The following is an 18,727-nucleotide window of genomic DNA, read 5'->3' on the forward strand; positions in this document are numbered from 1 at the left end:
GAGGGTGAATAAGCTCCTTCCCCCCCCGCCCCGGAGCGTTTACCTGCTTGGGAGTTCTCTATGTCGTCCCAGCCACCCACCCCACGCCCCGTGGTAATGGTCGCTACATGGCATCTAACGGGAAAAGAGCTGCGCAGGGTCCCGGCTGGGATTCTCTGCCAGGGAGGGACCCTCTCGCCCGCCCGCCCGCCTGTGGCACCGGAAGATCCTGCGCCCGGAACCACGTGGCTTGGTCGTGGTGGGCGGGCCAGAAGGAGGCGGTGGTGGCGGCGGTGGCGGCTAGTGCTGCTGCTGCTGCCGCCTGCCCGGGCGCGGTGGCTGCTCCTGCTGCTCCCGTGGTTGTGGACGTGGAGCTGGGTACGGGCTCCAGCATGGGCTGGGTGCCCGAGCGGGGCCGGCTAGCGGCGGGACTGCTGGTGAACCTGGCGGCGTCCATCTGCATCGTCTTCCTGAACAAGTGGCTGTACGTGTGGATGGGCTTCCCCAACCTGAGCCTGACCCTGGTGCACTTCGCCGTCACCTGGCTGGGGCTGCACGTTTGCCAGATGCTGGGCGTCTTCGCCCCCAAGAGCCTGCGGCCCCGCCAGGTGCTGCCTTTAGCCCTCAGCTTCTGCGGCTTCGTGGTGTTCACCAACTTGTCTCTGCAGAACAACACCATCGGCACCTATCAGCTGGCCAAGGCCATGACCACGCCGGTCATCGTGCTCATCCAGACCGTGGCTTACGGCAAGACTTTCCCCACCCGCATCAAACTCACCCTGGTGAGGAGGAAGGGGGAGGGTAAGCTATAGGGGAACTCGGACATCTCTTCTGCGGGCGGGGGCGGGGGCGGGGGCGGGGGGGGATAGCCAGCTGCCCTTACCTGTCCATGCTAATGCTTCCTGACAGTGTTTTACTTCTTCTTCTTTTTTAAGTGTTACTGGGACTCCAGTATTCCAAGAAATATTACATATGTGCGTCTGAAAGCACTTTCCCCTAATTCTCCAGTATAAAGGATAGCATGTGTCCCAGAGTTAACACGCAGTACTAAATCCTCGTAGCTTTAGCGGTGTTGAGGGGAAGCAGCAGTAGGTCTTCCCCCGCCCCACCCCACCCCTTTCTTCTTAGCTCAGCTAAGCCGTACAGCTAACTTAGCTGTACTAGAAAACTATGTTTTAGTATTATGCCTTAACAAGCGTTTGTTTAATCTGAAACTCGCTGTGATACAAAACTAGGATCAATGTAAATATAGTCCTTGCTCTTTGGATTGTGTTGGTGGTATCGTTCGCATATATTTTACTTATCACAAGTTTCTAATAAGTAAGACCACACACACACACCCCTCACACAGGCCGCCTGTTAGGTTGTGGTGGGGCTGAGTACAGTTTAACTTCTGGGGAAATTATATGCCTAATGTATCCATTAAAAATTTATAGGTTTGCTTAGCAATGGCACTTTTAGTGAGTCAAAAGTTCAAAGATCCAAATCTCAAATATTTGCATACCGTTGTCAGTTTGACTGGCTGGATCACTGTGAATAAGTAGTTGGGGCTTTGACAAAAGAAGATGGGTGTTCCTCAGTGACTGTAGATGGCCCCCCCAAATGGCAATTCACCTGCTGGGTCAGGTCTTGAGAAGACTGCTCTGCAAGGTAGGCGGGTGGTGTGAGTTAGAGGAGTTGAGAGGAGCTGACCGTTTCTAGTGGGAATTTGCTGAAGCTGGCAGGGTGGGGGCCTCTGCAAGTTGCTCTCTACAAAGGCCGACACTGTCGCCTTTAACTTTTCACTCTTCATTTATGCTTGTAATGCAGATTGTAATGCAGATATTACAAAGTCAACATGAGTCTCCAGAGCACTGTCATCCAAAGAAAACTAAACTTTGTAGGTGCCTCTGAACCTCTTGCTGCTCAAGAATTTGGGGGAGCATGCACACACCATACCCACGAGCATGCAAACGGCTGTACTGAGCTTTGCCAGGAGTTCATTGAGTTCAATATCCTGCCTCATTGTTGTTGGTTTACTTAAAGTATTTTTACTCTGTTCCTCCCAGAGTAGCTTACACAAAATTCACAAAACTGATAAAAGTAGCAAATAAGCAATACAATTCATTGTTTCCTTGGTTTGATGACCTCTCACAACAGTTGCCAGACCTAGTTGCTGTAGAGCAAGAATAGTAAACTTTGTGGCTGTGTGTTTCCTTTACAGGCAAAACCTGTTCTCCATGGAGATTCTGTTTTCCACTACAGTTGCAGATAACAGGCAATGGGTTGAGGGGGTTAGGTTCCTGGAGGCTGTAAACATGGGGGCGGGGGACAGCGAAAAGGGGCAGAAATAATGGAAACAAACCCTCCCATTGTTGCAGGTCTGCAGGTGTCCTGCAATGCCTCCTAAATGTCCAAATTGCAAATTTTCCGTGATTTTCTGCAGAATATTTTTTAAACAAAGAGCCCCTAAATGTCTCCTTTCCTTTAAATGGTGGCTGGAAATGTCCTCGGAGGTCACATCCAGGGACCCCAAAACTACAGATACATGGGAATTAACCCTTTGTTTACCTTCTTTTCTGCATATGCCAAGGCCGGGTGTCAACTACCCGGCAGCAGATATGTGGAACCACAGGTGCTGGGTCCGCAAATGGCAAGGTTTGCCTGTATGTAATACTACTTTGGTATACAAAGTGTTGTACAGGTCTTCTCTTGTTTATACTTACTTAAACTCTGTAAGGCGCAGTGGGGAAATGCTTGACTAAGGAGCAGAAGGTTGCCAGTTTGAATCCCCACTGGTACTATATCAGGCAGCAGCGATATAGGACGATGCTGAAAGGCATCATCTCAAACTGCATGGGCGGAGGCAATGGTAAACCCCTCTTGTATTCTACCAAAAGAAAACCACAGGGCTCTGTGGGCACCAGAAGTCGAAATCAACTTGATGGTGCACTTTACCTTTAAGGTAGGTTAGGTTAGCATAGGAATAATCAGGCCACCTAATAAGCTTCATAGTTGACTAGAGGCTTGAACCTAGATCTCTCCCACGGCTACCCAGCGCACTTGAATAGGTTCAAGGATTTCACTTTCAGTAGCAAGCCCACACTTTTCATCATGCAGTGACATTCGAGTATTATTCTTGGAGTTCCTGCCAATAAATGGCTAGAGGCTATCAGTCATTGCACTGGAAATCTCAGCAGGCTCACAGCAAGGATCTGTGTGAGCTGTATGCAGTGCAATTGCCACAGCAAAATTGAGCAAAGAGATGACTCAGTCAGCAGCATATTCTGTGAGGTGTCACCTGTTCCTGTGGATAATTCCACTGCTGGATTTTCTTTTTAAAATAGTGTTGCTTGCTAAAGAGTTCTGGATGAAAGCTTTGTGCTGTTACAATATTTGCTGTCACTGCTTTCATTTTCCTTAACAATAGCGTTACTCATGTGTGAATATTATTAGTCTTCTAGGTCTAGCACTCTGTCAAATTATACATTAAAAACAACATTACAGCAAACAGCATTACAGCAAGGTTTTCAGTGCTTTGAGACATTAGCCCTATTTTGCACATCATGCTCAACACATGTGAAATCTGTGTAGAGTGTATGCACATGCATTTATTCACATGTTAGGTTCACCTCATGTACAGCATTATACTTTCTATCTGTGCTCTGCATTTGCAGGAGCTTGTACCCAGATGCATTTTGAAAGAGAACAGGTATATAATTATGTGCACAAAAATGTCCACTACTGCAGATTTCTGCATGCACATACAACATAATGTCTGAATAGTGCTGTTTTAGAGAAGAAACATTTTGTCCTGCTAAGTTGTATCTTCAGCAAATGCACAGAAGATCTAACGTTCATATTTTTTTCTCCTTTACAGATTCCTATCAGTTTAGGAGTTTTCCTAAACTCCTATTATGATGTGAAATTTAATTTTCTTGGAATTATATTTGCTACTCTTGGTGTTCTAGTTACATCTCTTTATCAAGTGGTGAGTAAATTGGCTTTTTACCAGGTACCATTTTACAAGAATGGTACAAGAACCATTTTGATGTCATGCTTTCAAGTACCAATCTCTCTCCCTGTCGTTGACCTGTTAGTGTTTTGGGAAGAGACTGATATTCCTACAATCTGCAAATTTTGACATGGTGCACTAGCCAAACACATTGCTTGTATTGACCCTCCCCCCCCATCTTCAAGTTTTTTGGCACATACAGAGTACTTGGGAAATGGAGATGTATTGGCTCCTCCCAAGTAGCCCCCTTGGCCAATGAATTCAAATGAGGAATGTGAGCCAAATCTCATTCAGCAATACTTCACAGGACTATTGTTAGCAGGATACTGTCTCGCTTGGCAAACCCTGCTGTGAGAGAGATGAAAATGAAAAAGTAAATTACAGAAACTATATAGCTTTTAAGAAATCCACATAAGTATTTGTATTTGATTAAACAAGTTTTAAAGGAGCATCGGCCCTCAAACAAGAGAGAAATTGAGAAACCGCTCTTTCTCCCTGATTCCAGTCTAACCTCTGCTCAGATGCCCAAGTTGTCTCTCTCATGCTTCTTGTAAAGCTACATCTCCTCTCTTCTGCTGTCATCAAGAGGGAGGGGCCCCTTTCTCTAAGTTTCACAGAAGGCTTCTTATGTCCTGAGTTCTTCTTTCTTGTCATATATACTCCTATCTGGTTAGTTCCCTCCTGCAGGTGACATGAGAGAGGCAAGGAAGAGGGACTTCTACCACACTGGGCTGAAAAGAACAGTTGATGGAGGTGGAGTTTTCAAAACAAGCCCATGGAAGCTCCAAAACACTCTTCTCTTCTCTCTTCTCTCTTCTCTCTTCTCTTCTCTTCTCTTCTCTTTTCTCTTCTCTTCTCTTCTCTTCTCTTCTCTTCTCTCTCTCTCTCAAAATGAATGGAGGAAGGAAGATATCCTTTTCATTATCCTGTTTCTTTCTTCACCTTCTCCGCTTCTCCAGTTTCCTCCATGTATTCTGGTTGCTGCTTTGAGTTTCTATGGGCTCATCTTGAAAGTGCCACTTCCTTCCCCTCCCTTCTCTGATTGCTTCCCCTTCCAAGGCAATGGGAAGGAAGGTGTCACAGTTGGAGCAGTGGAAGGAGTAGGGTTTTGAAAGCAAGCTAATGAAAAGCTTATGATTAGAGGGACAGGAGAAGAGCAGGTGAAGAAAGAAACAGGAGAATGGTAAGGATATCTTGCTGCTTTTGTTGCCCTACCCCCTTTTTCCTCCATGCATTCAGATTGTTCTTGGAAGCTTATTTTCAAAGCCCACCTCCTATCATTCCTCACTTGCATTGGCTGCTCTGCTTTCCTGCTGAGCACCAGGCAGGGGGTGGAAATACAAGCACAAAGTCGTGCTGCATCCCGCCAGCACTATATGCTTACCAGGCAAAAAAATTCACTCACTGCTGACGAGCATGTGAGTGCCTTAGTCAAAGGCTGCTTACAATACATAGTAGCCTATATCCAAACTAAGAGTTGTGTATGGAGAATACTTCCACATGTGCATGGAGTGGAGCAGAGATGCGGGTTTTCCAAAAATATATAAATTGGAAATTTATCTGGAAAACCTTCTCATTAATTTTTTTTCATTTGCATAAATGTTGCATTAAATGTTTCCTCAGAAAATTTTACTCTGCATTTTTTTCTGATGACCTAAATAGATTGTAATCTTCTACTACTGCTTATATGCTGCTTCTCAAGGTATTTGTTTATTTAATTTTATTTTATTTAACATATTTTTATACTGCCCAAAACTCACGTCTCTGGGCAGTCCCTTGCCTGCCTGCCTCGCTCCGCCAATGACCTCAGTAGCCCCAAACAGCAGCAGTGGCTGACTGGGCCCTTCCTTCCTGCCACCACCATGGCCACTCATTCCACTCAGGCTGCCGACAGGCTCGGGCCCATCCTTCGCCCTTCCTTCCTTCTATCTTCTCCTCCCTTCTTTTTCTCTCTTTCTCTCTCCTCTACTCACTCTTCCCCTCTGCCTTTCTTTCCCTCCCTTCTTCCCCCCCCTCCCTTCCTGAGTTAACAGATCTTGTTCATCTTGTTTCCTCATTTAATTCACACAACGGCATCCTCCTCCCCCTGAAGGGGCTCTTTCCTCCTTCACGACCCTTCTCTTTGCAGACCTCTGCCCACTATCGTATATATTCATTCCTCTCCTCTACAATCAGGAACATCTTCCGACCAGTAACAGTTGCATTCCAGCTGACCTTAACCATTACAGGCTCCTCTTCCCTGTCTGCATATGGAATCCCTGCTGCCCAGTCACCATGGTGCTTCTGCTCTCACAGGCTACTCCTCCCTGTCTGCATATGGAATTGCCACTGCTCAATCAGGTGCTTCTGCTCGCGAACACGCGAGAGTTGGCACACATGGGATTAGCCACGGGTATGCCTTATAGAATTAGATAGATAGATAGATAGATAGATGGAGTGGAGGTGGGTATCCGTAAAAACACGTAAGGTGGTTTAAATGTTATACTGAAATAAATTCAAAGCTTTATGTAGAAAGAAACTATTTTTATTGGAATAGTAAATCAATAAAACATGTTTCTACACAAATACACTTTGTGGGATAATAACCTGAAAAACACTAGCTGTAACTTTGAAGTTGCCAAACTTGCCTAATATTGCATTGGCATCCATTCACAGTTACTAAGGAATTTTATAAAAGAATGACCAGTATCCAGACTAGGGTTGCATATACCCAGCAGTGTGAGTTCTAGATTACCACTGCTTTCTTGCTTGAGGGAGGGAAGCGTCATATTTTCTCCAGGTTCCCCTTCACTCTGAAGCCCACAATTTGTCACCAGTATATGTCACTGATGGCCCCATAGCCCTCAGGGGCATATTTTGATGATGCACAGGGGGCTTCAGGAGTAAGAGGCAATCGGTGAAATTGCTTCTTCCCCCACTCAAGCAACAGTGCAGCAATAATCTGGAATTCATACTTCTGCATGTGCACAGTGTCTGGATGTTGACCAATGAATTTTTAGAAATGGAAAATTTTCTACTCCACATCTCTGGAGGAGAGATTTTGATTTTCAACTACTCCTGCTTCTTTCTGTAGCCACCTGTGTCTACTAGAAATATGTCCCTGAAGGATAATCCTCAGGGACATATTTTTCATAAGGCACAGGTGGCTGCAGACGGCAGAAGGAATCACCAAAAACTGCCTCTCCATGCATTGCAGCATTCCCTGTGCAAAATTCTTAGATGTGTTTGCTGCCACTTTTGACACCACAATACTTAGTAGTACCTGAAGACCACAGAAACATTTTATTGTCTGCAAAAAAAATCCCAAAACACACCATCAAAAAACTTCACAGGTAAATCTGTGTAGTGGTGTTTTGTGTTGCACTCCATCTTGAGATGAAATGTATATGCTTTTCTTTCCCTTTTTTATTTTTTGAAGTACTCTGTTATAATTAGGATTGTTATGCAGAACTGCTGATATGAAACTGCACTTGCACTTCCTTTATTTTGTCCTCCACTCAGATTCCTACTGCGTATGCTTTCGCAAGAGAGGAATTGATACAAGCCTGTAGATAGAATGTGGGAAATGTGATTGGTAGGTAGCAAATGCAGTAGTGAAACACAAAAAAGAGAAGTACCTAGAAGATGTTAAAGATATTATAATATCAGGAAACGGCCATATACTGAGTCAGACCATTGGTCTATCTAGCTCAGTATTGTCTTCACAGACTGGCAGCGGCTTCTCCAAGGTTGCAGGCAGGAATCTTTCTCAGCCCTGTCTTGGAGAAGCCAGGGAGGGAACTTGAAACCTTCTGCTCTTCCCACAGCGGCTTCATCCCCTGAGGGGAATATCTTGCAGTGCTCACACATCAAGTCTCCCATTCAGATGCAACCAGGGCAGACCCTGCTTAGCTATGGGGACAAGTGATGCTTGCTACCACAACACCAGCTCTCCTCTCCTATCAATGGTAAAAGAATATATTCATAAGTGAGGAATAAGAATACAGTATACAAACATCCTGATGGGTAAAAATAAGGGGGGGAAGTTGAACATTGTAAATTGCTCACAGTTATCAGAATGCTGGAAGAGACAAAATGATCCTTTATTTTAAGAATCTGTTTGAAAGCATTTGGAGATTGAGACACACATTTCTGACTGAATAAGCCTTTGAAATCTTGCATAAGTGCTGCAAGTCTCAGCCATTTTGTCTCTTCCAGCGTTCTGATAACTGTGTCATCGCTCATTGGGTTACTTTACAATGTTCAACTACTTGTTTGTTTTAGTATTCTGATTTTTGTGTCATTACCCATCGGAATATTTGTATACTGTATACATAGTCCTCACTTATGTATATATTCTTTTACCATTGATATTATAATATCCTTTAACATCTTGATTTATGTATTTGATGTATATACCACCTGGCTCCAAGTGGTTCACACAGTTGCTCTCCCCCTGCTAAATATAAGAGAATCTCCACTTTAAAAGGTGCCTCTTTGCTCAGTTAGCAGTTTGCATTAAATGCTTCCTCAAAAATGTTTACTTGCCATTTTTTTTTGGATGCCCTAAATAGATCATAATCTGATTTAGCATGTTGTTTGACCTCTTAATTTTGTTTTAAAAGTCCACCATATTAATTTCCCATGCGGTATTTCAAATGGTCTTCAAATAGCCAAAACATTGAACTGAAATGTTTTATATGGACTGGAGGTGGGTGTCCATAAAAACATGTAAGCTGGTTTAAATGTTATACTGGAACAAATGCAAAGCTTTATGTAGAGAGAAACTATTTTTATTGGAATCCTCAATATATCAATAAAACATGTTTCTATGCTCATGCGTGTGCGCGCGCACGCGCGCACACACACACACACACACACACACAGTCTCTTTCTGTAGGAATAATAACCTGAAAAGCATTAGTTGTAACTCTGAAGTTGCCAAACTTGCCTAATATTGCATTGGCATCCATTCACAGTTACTAATGAATTTTATGAAATAATGGAAGAGAGGAGAGCATATGAATGGGAGAGTATGAAGTGTGAGCATTGCAAGATATTCCCTTCAGGGGATGGAGCCACTCTGGGAAGAGCAGAAGGTTCCAAGTTCCCTCCCTGGCTTCTCCAAGATAGGGCTGAGAGAGTTTCCTGCCTGCAACCTTGGAGACGCCGCTGCCAGTCTGTGAAGACAATACTGAGCTAGATAGACCAATGGTCTGACTCAGTATATGGCAGCTTCCTATGTTTCTATGACCAATATCCAGACTAGGGTTGCATATACTCAGCAGTGAGAGTTCTAGATTACCACTGCCTTCTTGCTTGAGGAAGGTAAGGGACTGTTTTCTCCAAGGTCCCCTTCCCTCTGAAGCCCACCATTTGTCACCAATATATGTCACTGGTGGTCCCAAAACCTTCAGGGGACATATTTTGGCGATGTACAGGGGCTTCAGGAGTGAGAGGCAATCAGTGAAATTTTGGGTAGGTTTTTCTCTCTTTTTTTTAAGCAAATGAGTTACAAAATGGCTCCTTTCCTTAAAATGGTGGCTGGAAATGTCCTCGGCAGTCATTTCTGGGGACCCCAAAATCGTGGGTACATGGAAACTAACCCTTTGTTCACGTCTTCCACATATGCCAAGGCTGGGTGTCAGTTACCCGACAGCAGATATGCAGAACCACAGATGCTTCTAAGTACTTCTTGTCTGTGTCTCACTGCTCTAGTTAGAATGTGGCAGCCTTGTGGAATGCCCATCATCTGGATAGCCTATTTGCTCAGTCGCTTTAGCCCTATTCAGGTGTTCTTTTATTATTATTATTATTATAAATATTTTTACATTTATATCCCGCTCTTCCTCCAAGGAGCCCAGAGCGGTGTACTACATACTTGAGTTTCTCTTTCACAACAACCCTGTGAAGTAGGTTAGGCTGAGAGAGAAGTGACTGGCCCAGAGTCACCCAGCTAGTTTTCATGGCTGAATGGGGATTTGAACTCGGGTCTCCCCGGTCCTAATCCAGCACTCTAACCACTACACCACGCTGGCTCTCTGGTTCTGGCTGCTGTACATGCTTACAGAGGGCAAAGTGGGTCAGTGTGCAGGCATCTTGGTTAAAGCACTTAGCAGAGCTCTAATAAGATTGTTTCTAACTACCCTTGTGTTTGTATTGTATACCACACTTTTATTGTGTGTTTTTCTTGGTTTCAGTGGGTAGGAGCAAAGCAACATGAGCTGCAGGTTAATTCGATGCAGTTGCTGTACTATCAAGCCCCAATGTCTTGTGGCATGTTGTTGTGTGTTGTACCTTTCTTTGAACCAGTATTTGGGGAAGGTGGAATATTTGGACCCTGGACAACTTCTGCTGTGGTAAGCATTTATGACTTTTTTTTTTAATGTGTAGACATGTCTACTTAGTATCTACATGAAATGGAGTTGTAAATGGGCCACTGTATGAAACAGGATGCTGGACTAGATGGGCCTTGGGCCTGATCCAGCAGGGCTGTTATGTTCTTATGTTGTAGAACACAGAAAGTGAGAAATTGCCTCATTACTTGAGCTGAACAATCTCAAATATAAAGAACAAAGATGCCCAAGCTTGGAAGCAGTGGTGATGTGATTGGAACATTCTGGACTAAAACAGTAGATTCAGACATGCTTTGTCACTGGTGACCACTGGGTTATCTGCTCCCCGCCCCCTTCACTACATCAACAATGATAGTGGGGGGCAGAGTTGCGGGCCCAATCAAAGAAGCAGGTATGCTGGCTGCCATTTTTGTCCCCTGTCACATGTTGCGGGCAGACCAATCAGTTTACAGGAGCGCCTGCATAAGCAGCTGGCTCCATTTCATTCTCCCTCAATTGCTGTGTGGGCAGGCACCCTCCCACCCATCCCTTGACTCAGTGTGGGATATTCTAGTCTCCTTTTGGGGCCAAGTAGGATTTCTTTTGGGTCTCGGCTGATTGGCTGTGGTTGGGGCCTTTTTTTTGCCAACTTCTCACTGACTTTGTTGCCACTGGGTTAATTGGTCACTTTGCAGTTGAGTGCAGGTTGGGGTAGGTTAATTTGTAATGGTGTTGGGCTGGAGGGCTGTTATGTTGAGTGGGAATATGGAAGAAAGCTTGGTGATCTTACAACTCTCAGACTGGATCAGCTCTCATGCAGATGCATGCCAGCAAATGCCGCTCAGTGCCTCGTGACCTGGGTTGAGTTGGGCTGGCATGCATCCCCTTGTCGGGGGTAACCTCATGGTCGAGATAAGGTTCAGACTAGTTCCGAGATGAATCAAAGCTCCATCCTTCGCCCTCCTGTAGGCATTCCTCCTATGAGATTGACCCACATAGGGGATACTCGCACTTTAGTTCAATTCCTCATTGCAGGTTTTGTAACTCTTTAATAAAGTGGCCTTAGTTTCTTCCAACTATGTGTGTCCTGTCATTATTTGGGTCTGGATTCACAATTGCAAATGTAAAGAATTGTCTGTAAGGGCCCAATAGTTACAGATTCCGAAGCTAACATTTATTGGCCACTCTTGCCAATAAGTTGAGTGGCACTCTGCATGCTGGAGGAGTTGTGCTAGAGGAAAGCTCTTGTGCTAGCTAGTTGTGCTAAGTAACATTTGTGTTGCAGATTGTTGCACAAGGGTGCTTTTGCACAAATGCCAATTTTAGCCCAACTATGACATCTTGTGCTAGCGCAACAATAGTTGTTTCTCATGCAGTACGTAGCTCAACATGTCGACCACTGATCCTAAGTAGTCCAGTGGAGTACATAGCTCATTATACCCCTTAAGCAATTCATATCATTAAGTACCTCAAAAATAAAGCCCAGGTGGGAGGAGAACCAGTTATTTGACTCCATATTTCATTGTTTTGTGCTGGGGCTTCTCAAATGCTGCTGTACAGGGATGTGCACGAACAGTGTTCCCTCTAGCAGGGATTCCCAGATGTTGCCTACAACTCCCAGAATCCACTGCTGCAATGGCTTTTGCTTGGGGATTATGGGAGTTGTAGTCAACAACATCTGGAAAGCCTTGTTAGAGGGAACACTGTGCACAAACAGGTCTGTGCACTGGTTCGAAGCTGAAACTGTTCAGCGGGTAGCATGTGGCACTTGGGGAGGGGGAGTGTTGGCAAGCGGCACCTTTAAAAGTGAGGACAGTGTGTCCTTACCAGTTCCACTGCCGCTCTACACAGCTTCCTGCTCCCCCAGCAGCCCATGTCGGCTTCAAACCAGTGCATGAACCTTGGCTAGTTATTGTGTACAGCTTGGCCATTCTGTTACATTGTGTCACAGTTACAGTGCATTTTTAAAGTAGCAATGCCGTGAAACAGGTTAGTGCTCATTTTTGTGTGTTACTAATCCACAGTTTATGGTGGTGCTCTCTGGAATAATAGCCTTTATGGTGAACTTGTCTATCTACTGGATCATTGGGAATACTTCACCAGTCACGTATCCTTTTCTTTATTGTCATTTCTTACCTTCAGAGACATTTCTCTAGTAAGCGGATATCTTTTTAATACAACAGAGAGACTTAGAAGAAAGCCAGTTGATGACATGTATGGTTTGTTCTGAATAGAAGATTGGAAAAGCACACTGATCCTGCTGTATTGCTTGTGTATAGGGAAGGATTGTGCAAAGTCAAGATTTAATCTTGGCTCTAAATTGCTCCCCATCAACCCCTTTGCACATCTCCAAAAAAGCTGCTCCACAAGATAATGCCATTTTCCAACCATATTTATTTTATTTTACATACTTTTATATCACCCAAAACTTGTGTCTCTGGTTGGTTTATAACAAAACAAATGACAGCATCTTTAAAGAATTTTTTAAAATGGCGAGGCCATTATTTCAGCAAGGAGTACATTCCAAAACTCCAGGGAAGCAGCAGAGAAGGCCTGTCCCTGAGTACTCACCAGGCAAGCCGGTGGCAATTGCAGACAGACCTCTTCTGATGATCTCAATGGGCGGTGGGGTTCATGACGAAGAAGACGTTCTCTTAAATACCCAGGGCCCAAGCTGTTTGATGATGTATATGATGCTGCCATCTACTGATCAGACCACTGGTCCTTCTCTAGGCCATCATTGTCTGCTCCAATGATGGCCTAGAGATGGACCTAGGCCATGGTAGTGGCTCTCCAAGGATAGAGGTCTTTCCCAGCCTTATGCTGATGTTCCTTTAGCTGGAGTTAGGCTGCTTTATATCCTGTTTGGCAGGATGTAAGGAGCCTAACATTGCCTAAAATTGCAGCCTTGGCGTATAAATAAATATTAAACTAATACAGCTGGTTGTATTAAATTTGACTATTTTTGGTAAGTGTATGCTCCTTAACAGAAATATATAGCTACAATATGTTTGGACACTTCAAATTCTGCATTACCCTCATGGGAGGGTACCTCCTATTTAAGGACCCTTTGTCAATTAATCAAGGCCTTGGGGTTATATGTACATTGCTTGGTATTTTAGCTTACACTCACTTCAAACTTAGCGAGCAGGATGGGAGTAAGAGCAAGCTGGTTCAGCGTCCATAAATGGAATATTGATGTGGATTGTGAACAAGACATAATATGCACTGATCTTAAAACAAGCAAACTGGCTGGAATCGAAAACAGATTATTCATGTTGTGTTCTTTTTTTAAAAAATGAAGGCACTACATAAACTCAGCTTTTACTATATTGATCCATTGTTCTGTTACTTGTAAATGGTTTATATAAAGGACATTCATTATTACAGTGGCAATTCTATGAAAATTTTCCTGTTTATACCAAACGAACTCAAGAAACAAGAGACATTAAGCGCCAAAGGAATTCATTTTGCTCTTCAGATCACATCAGTATTACCATGGTTAGAAAGTCTATTAGAGAGGAGACTGTATGAAGATATTGAGAAGTCAGGTGAACTTGTTCCTTCTTGATCTGGCTAACAATAGGAAAACAATTTGTCCTTTTCGGTTTCTTAACAGGACTTTACAAATGCAAGGGGTACTTTTTTCGGCTTAAAATTTGAATAGAAGTAGTAATTTCATAGTAAAGTTGTGCCATCGAGTCGGTGTCGACTCATGGCGACCACAGAGCCATGTGTTTTTCTTTGGTAGAATACAGGCACTGAATGTTTAATTAGCCACTGAGCAAAATTCTGGCATTTGAGCACTATTAAAGCTAGAACATTCTGATCTTTTTACAGCTTGACCAGATTTCTGAACTTAGAAAACATTTTGTAGCTCATTGGAGAGCTGGCTTTTGTACTCTAAAATATTCCCCACCCACAAACACACACACCGGCCCCACTTCAGGGCCCGATAATGGCATATACAAGAAGGCAGATGCCGGTCAGTCAAGTTGTTTTTCTTCCAACACCTTATTCCTAACATGCAAGGCTGGATCACACATTATGTAGAGCCAAACCTTGACTTTGCACAATATCTGAAGCCCTGTTCAAATATTATGTTGTATGAGTGTATAGACTTCTGTACACTTGTACATGTGCTTGTGTGAATGATGGCACCTGCTGTTATTTAAAAAGTGAACCTGGGTACAGGCCCCTCATTTGCATGGTACAGATAAATGTACTGCAGTACCTTTGTTCAGCATAAGTTATAAATAACTGTACTTGAATGCAGATCTGTACCTGTGCATGCTGTACACTCGTATAAGTGTCCAACATAATGTCTGGATAGGGCTTCAGAGCCTCAGGAGTGCATGCTCCTCTCCCCTTCAGATGTGAGCCTCCATAGAATTCTACTTCATTGTCATTAGAAACAAGCCACCAACTGATTCTGACTTATTCTGATCTGAGGTCTTAAAATAAACCGTGCAATGAACCCAACTTCCAGCCGTGGGTTTAGCTCATGGTTTTATTTTAAGACTGCTGGTTAGAATAAACCAGGATCACTTGGTTTGAACATTACAACCACCCCATCTTGTTTCTAGTCACTGTTTTTCTGAGGCATGCAAAGCAGGGTGGGGAGCATGTGCTCCTGAAGCTCTGAGATGTCACACGAGTGTGATGTCTCAATAGTCCCAATGTGTAGGACTTGGCTAGCTGTAATAGTATCCTGCCCTCACCATAATTATAGAGGTGAAGGTAAAACCTGGAATAAATTGAACAAACAGCATATGTCATGGCTTGAGGGGGTGGGGAGAATGATGGCTGGTTTAAATTATGGTAAGTATTCCTTATATGGGATCCAGAACTTCAACTATAATAGGAGAAAGCTATCCTGTGGACTAGTAATGTAACTTCCAAACAGTAACTCGTATTCATGAAAATGCCAGCTGCAGGGTTGTTCCTGATTTAGAAGCAGTGTTCATTCTTCAGGAAATCATTATGTAACCCTTTTGAAAAACAAGCTCACTCACTGATGTCTCAAAAAGTCCTTGCTGCCTGTCTGTCTTGCCATATTCTGGTGACTTGCTACTTTTATACAGGGAACAAGCCCCAAGGATTCATGAAGAATTGTGTGCCTCTGCTGGGAAGCAGATGCCAGTTGTGACAAGACTGAAGCCCTAGATGCAAGCTCTGATATAAAGCTAAAAGACTGTGCTTTCAAAGGGAATTTGGCTTGGGAGAGAGTATAGCTTTTTCCCTCAGAAGCTACAAAGTCCGTTTTACCAACACATAATCACATTTAAAAACATGGTTTTTGTTGAAAAATTCACTGCTGAAAGTGGAAGAATTTCACGTATGGTGTCTGTATTGTATTTTGGTTTAGCCCATGTGATTTTAAGGAAATTTAATACAAACAGAATTAAATAAAAAAGTTTTAAAGCTGAATTCAATAACCCCTCTAAAAATGACCAGTGCTCATCTCCTCCAATCAGTTGTGTCTTTACAACAAAAGTTATCGAAAGCTCAAATGCTTTCAGTGATTTGAACAGTAGAATGCAGAAACTTCAACCTCACTGAAGTGACTTGTGCAGCATGACCTGTTTATGAATCATTCATTTACCAAATGTTTTGCTCATGTTCAACAAACTCTTTAGTAACCTTATTTTTTATGGCGTGGACTTTTTTCAGTACAGGAGGCCCTCGTTATTCATGGGGCTTCCATTCTTGCTCACAATCACAAATATGGGAACCACAAATAATAAAACCTTAACTCTGTGGGAATCTGGGAGTCAGCTTCCTGCACAAAACCAAATTGCCAAAAATCACACTCAGGTTGGAAGCAGAAATAAAAGTAGCACAGCACCTTACTTTCCAGCTCTCCAGCAATGCCCCTCCAAATCAGCCAATTTTTCTTTTCTTTTGCTGGTTCCCGTGGACTTTTTTTTTGTAAACACAAGCCACACAATGGCTCTGTGCTGCCTTCAAACAGGAAATGCCACTGGAAGTGACACTGGAAATCCGAAGACTCTGGGCTGTGTACAAAAACATGCAAAACAAGACAGCATTAAAATTACATTCTAAATAAAACTAAAGTAACTAACGGAGCGGTGGGGGGGGGGTAGATAAACTACAGGGTAAAAGCCTGGCGAAAAAGAAAAGTCTTCAATAAAGATTTAAAAATCGACAAAGAAGGCGCTAAACAAATCTGCAGAGGAAGGGAATTCCAGAGAAGTGGGGCGGCAACCGAGAAGGCCCTTTCATGGGTTCTAGCTCCCCGAACCTCTTGGAAATCGGGGACCGGCAAAAGGGCCATCTGACCAGACGGGATGTATCTGGGTGGGAGAGGCGGGTCCGTAGGTAAACAGGCGCCAAACCCCACAAGGCTTTGAAGGTCAAAACCAGGACCTTAAATTAAACTCGGTAGCGAATAGGCAACCAGTGCAATGACTGCAGGAGAGCTGTTACCCTGTCATATTTTCTGGCACCCATAAGTAAATGAGCCACTGCATTCTGGAACCGTTGTAGCTTTCCGATCGTCCTCAAAGGTAACCCTAGATAGAGGGTGTTACAATAATCTAGGCGGGAGATAACAAGGGCATGGGTCACTGTCATTAATGCCTGCTGATCAAGGTAAGGGCGTAATTGACGAATCAGATGGAGCTGGGCAAAGGCACTTCTGGCTGCAGCCTCCACCTGCTGTTCAAAATAAAATAACTGCTAATATTATAATGACAATAAAACTGCTAATATTATAATGCCCTTATACAAAACTATGATGCTGCTGCACTTGGAGTACTGCATACAGTTCTGGTCACCACATCTAAAAAAGGACATTGTAGAACTGGAAAAGATGCAGAAGAGAGCAACCAAGATGATCAGGGGCCTAGAGCACCTTTCTTATGAGGCAAGGCTACAACACCTGGGGCTATTTAGTTTAGAAAAAGACGATTGTGGAGAGACATGATAGAGGTCTATAAAATCATGCATGGTGTGGAGAAAGTGGATAGAGTGTTCTGGTGTTCACATGTTCACATAACACTTGAACCAGGGGTCATCCCATGAAATTGATTGCCAGGACATTTAGGACCGACAAAGGGAAGTACTTTTTCCCATGACGCATAAGCAACTTGTGGAATTCTCTGCCACAAGATGTGACAGCCAACAACCTGGATGGCTTTAAGATGGGTTTGGATAACTTCATGAAGGAGAGCTCTATCAACGGCTACTAGTCGGAGGACTATAGGCCACCTCCAGCCTCAAAGGCAGGGTGCCTCTGAGTACCAGTTGCAGGGGAGTAACAGCAGGAGAGAGGGCATGCCCTCCGCTCTTGCCTGTGGGCTTCTCTGAGGTGTCTGGTGGGCCACTGTGTGAAACAGGATGCTGGGCTAGATGGGCCTTGAGCCTGATCCATCAGGGCTGTTCTTAGGGGCTGATTGGCCCAGCCATAGAAAAGCCATTTTACTTGATGCTCACAGCTCTGCCGGACAATGGGGAACTAATTTGTATGATATCCAGGTCTGACCCATCCACTAGGCAAACTAGACAGTTGCTTAGGGTGCCAAGCAGAGAGGGGTGCTGATGACCTAGGTCACGTGCTGCTTCACCAGCAAATGAAAACTATTATAGTCCATTAGGAAACAAAGGAAACTGCCATATACTGAGTCAGACCATTGGTCTATCTAGCTCAGTATTGTCTTCACAGACTGGCAGTGGCTTCTCCAAGGTTGCAGGCAGGAATCTCTCTCAGCCCTATCTTGGAGAAGCCAGGGAGGGAACTTGGAACCTTCTGCTCTTCCCAGAGCAGCTCCATCCCCTGAGGGGAATATCTTACAGTGCTCACCCTTCAAGTCTCCCTTTCATATGCAACCAGAGCAGACCCTGCTTAGCTAAGGGGACAAGTCATGCTTGCTACCACAAGACCAGCTCTCCTCTCATTGAAGCATGGGCAGTTGCCTGCCACCCCACCACTGAATGTCTCAGCAACAAGGATGATGAGCAAAGCAAGCCAGTTCAGCAGGGATGGAGGATGCCGCCACTGGCTACTGACCCCCACACCCACTGCTGGCTGTGTCCACCTGCCCACTGCTAGCCACACAGCTCTCTTTCCCCAATTCCCTGCCCAGGCTGCCACATGCAACTCCCCTCAGTACATGGAAAGCATAGGCCAGAGTCCAGATGTGGCGTGCAGGTAGAAAGGGAGAGTGCCCCCGACTACTACAATACAACTCACGGGAGCAGAGTGCAGAGCAAGCCAATCCATCATTTGGGTACTAGGTAGACCTAAGTGGCTGGGTTAAAGAAGCCTTTCCTTCACATGCCCTGTAACAAACTGTTCTCTGTAATTATTAATTACTGTTCATTTGTACTGAAAACTTAAAAGTCCATGCTCGTCATTATTGGGCTCCAGGGTTTGCACTGGTTAGTAGGTACTTGTACAGCTCCCTATGGCACCATT

The 18,727-nt window shown here is 44.2% G+C and overlaps 1 protein-coding gene across 1 annotated transcript; it reads left to right on the forward strand.

Moving 5' to 3' along the window:
* The first annotated feature begins 92 nt into the window (after positions 1-92).
* On the forward strand, positions 93-15,717 carry SLC35E3 (solute carrier family 35 member E3). Its single transcript, XM_053256025.1, has 5 exons — positions 93-761; positions 3,839-3,949; positions 10,153-10,311; positions 12,312-12,394; positions 13,288-15,717. The coding sequence occupies exons 1-5, from the start codon at positions 108-110 to the stop codon at positions 13,472-13,474; spliced, it is 1,194 nt and encodes a 397-aa protein (XP_053112000.1). The 5' UTR covers positions 93-107; the 3' UTR covers positions 13,475-15,717.
* Positions 15,718-18,727: the final 3,010 nt, after the last annotated feature.

This window comes from Hemicordylus capensis, chromosome 5 (assembly GCF_027244095.1).
Source record: "Hemicordylus capensis ecotype Gifberg chromosome 5, rHemCap1.1.pri, whole genome shotgun sequence".
Lineage (NCBI taxonomy): Eukaryota > Metazoa > Chordata > Lepidosauria > Squamata > Cordylidae > Hemicordylus > Hemicordylus capensis.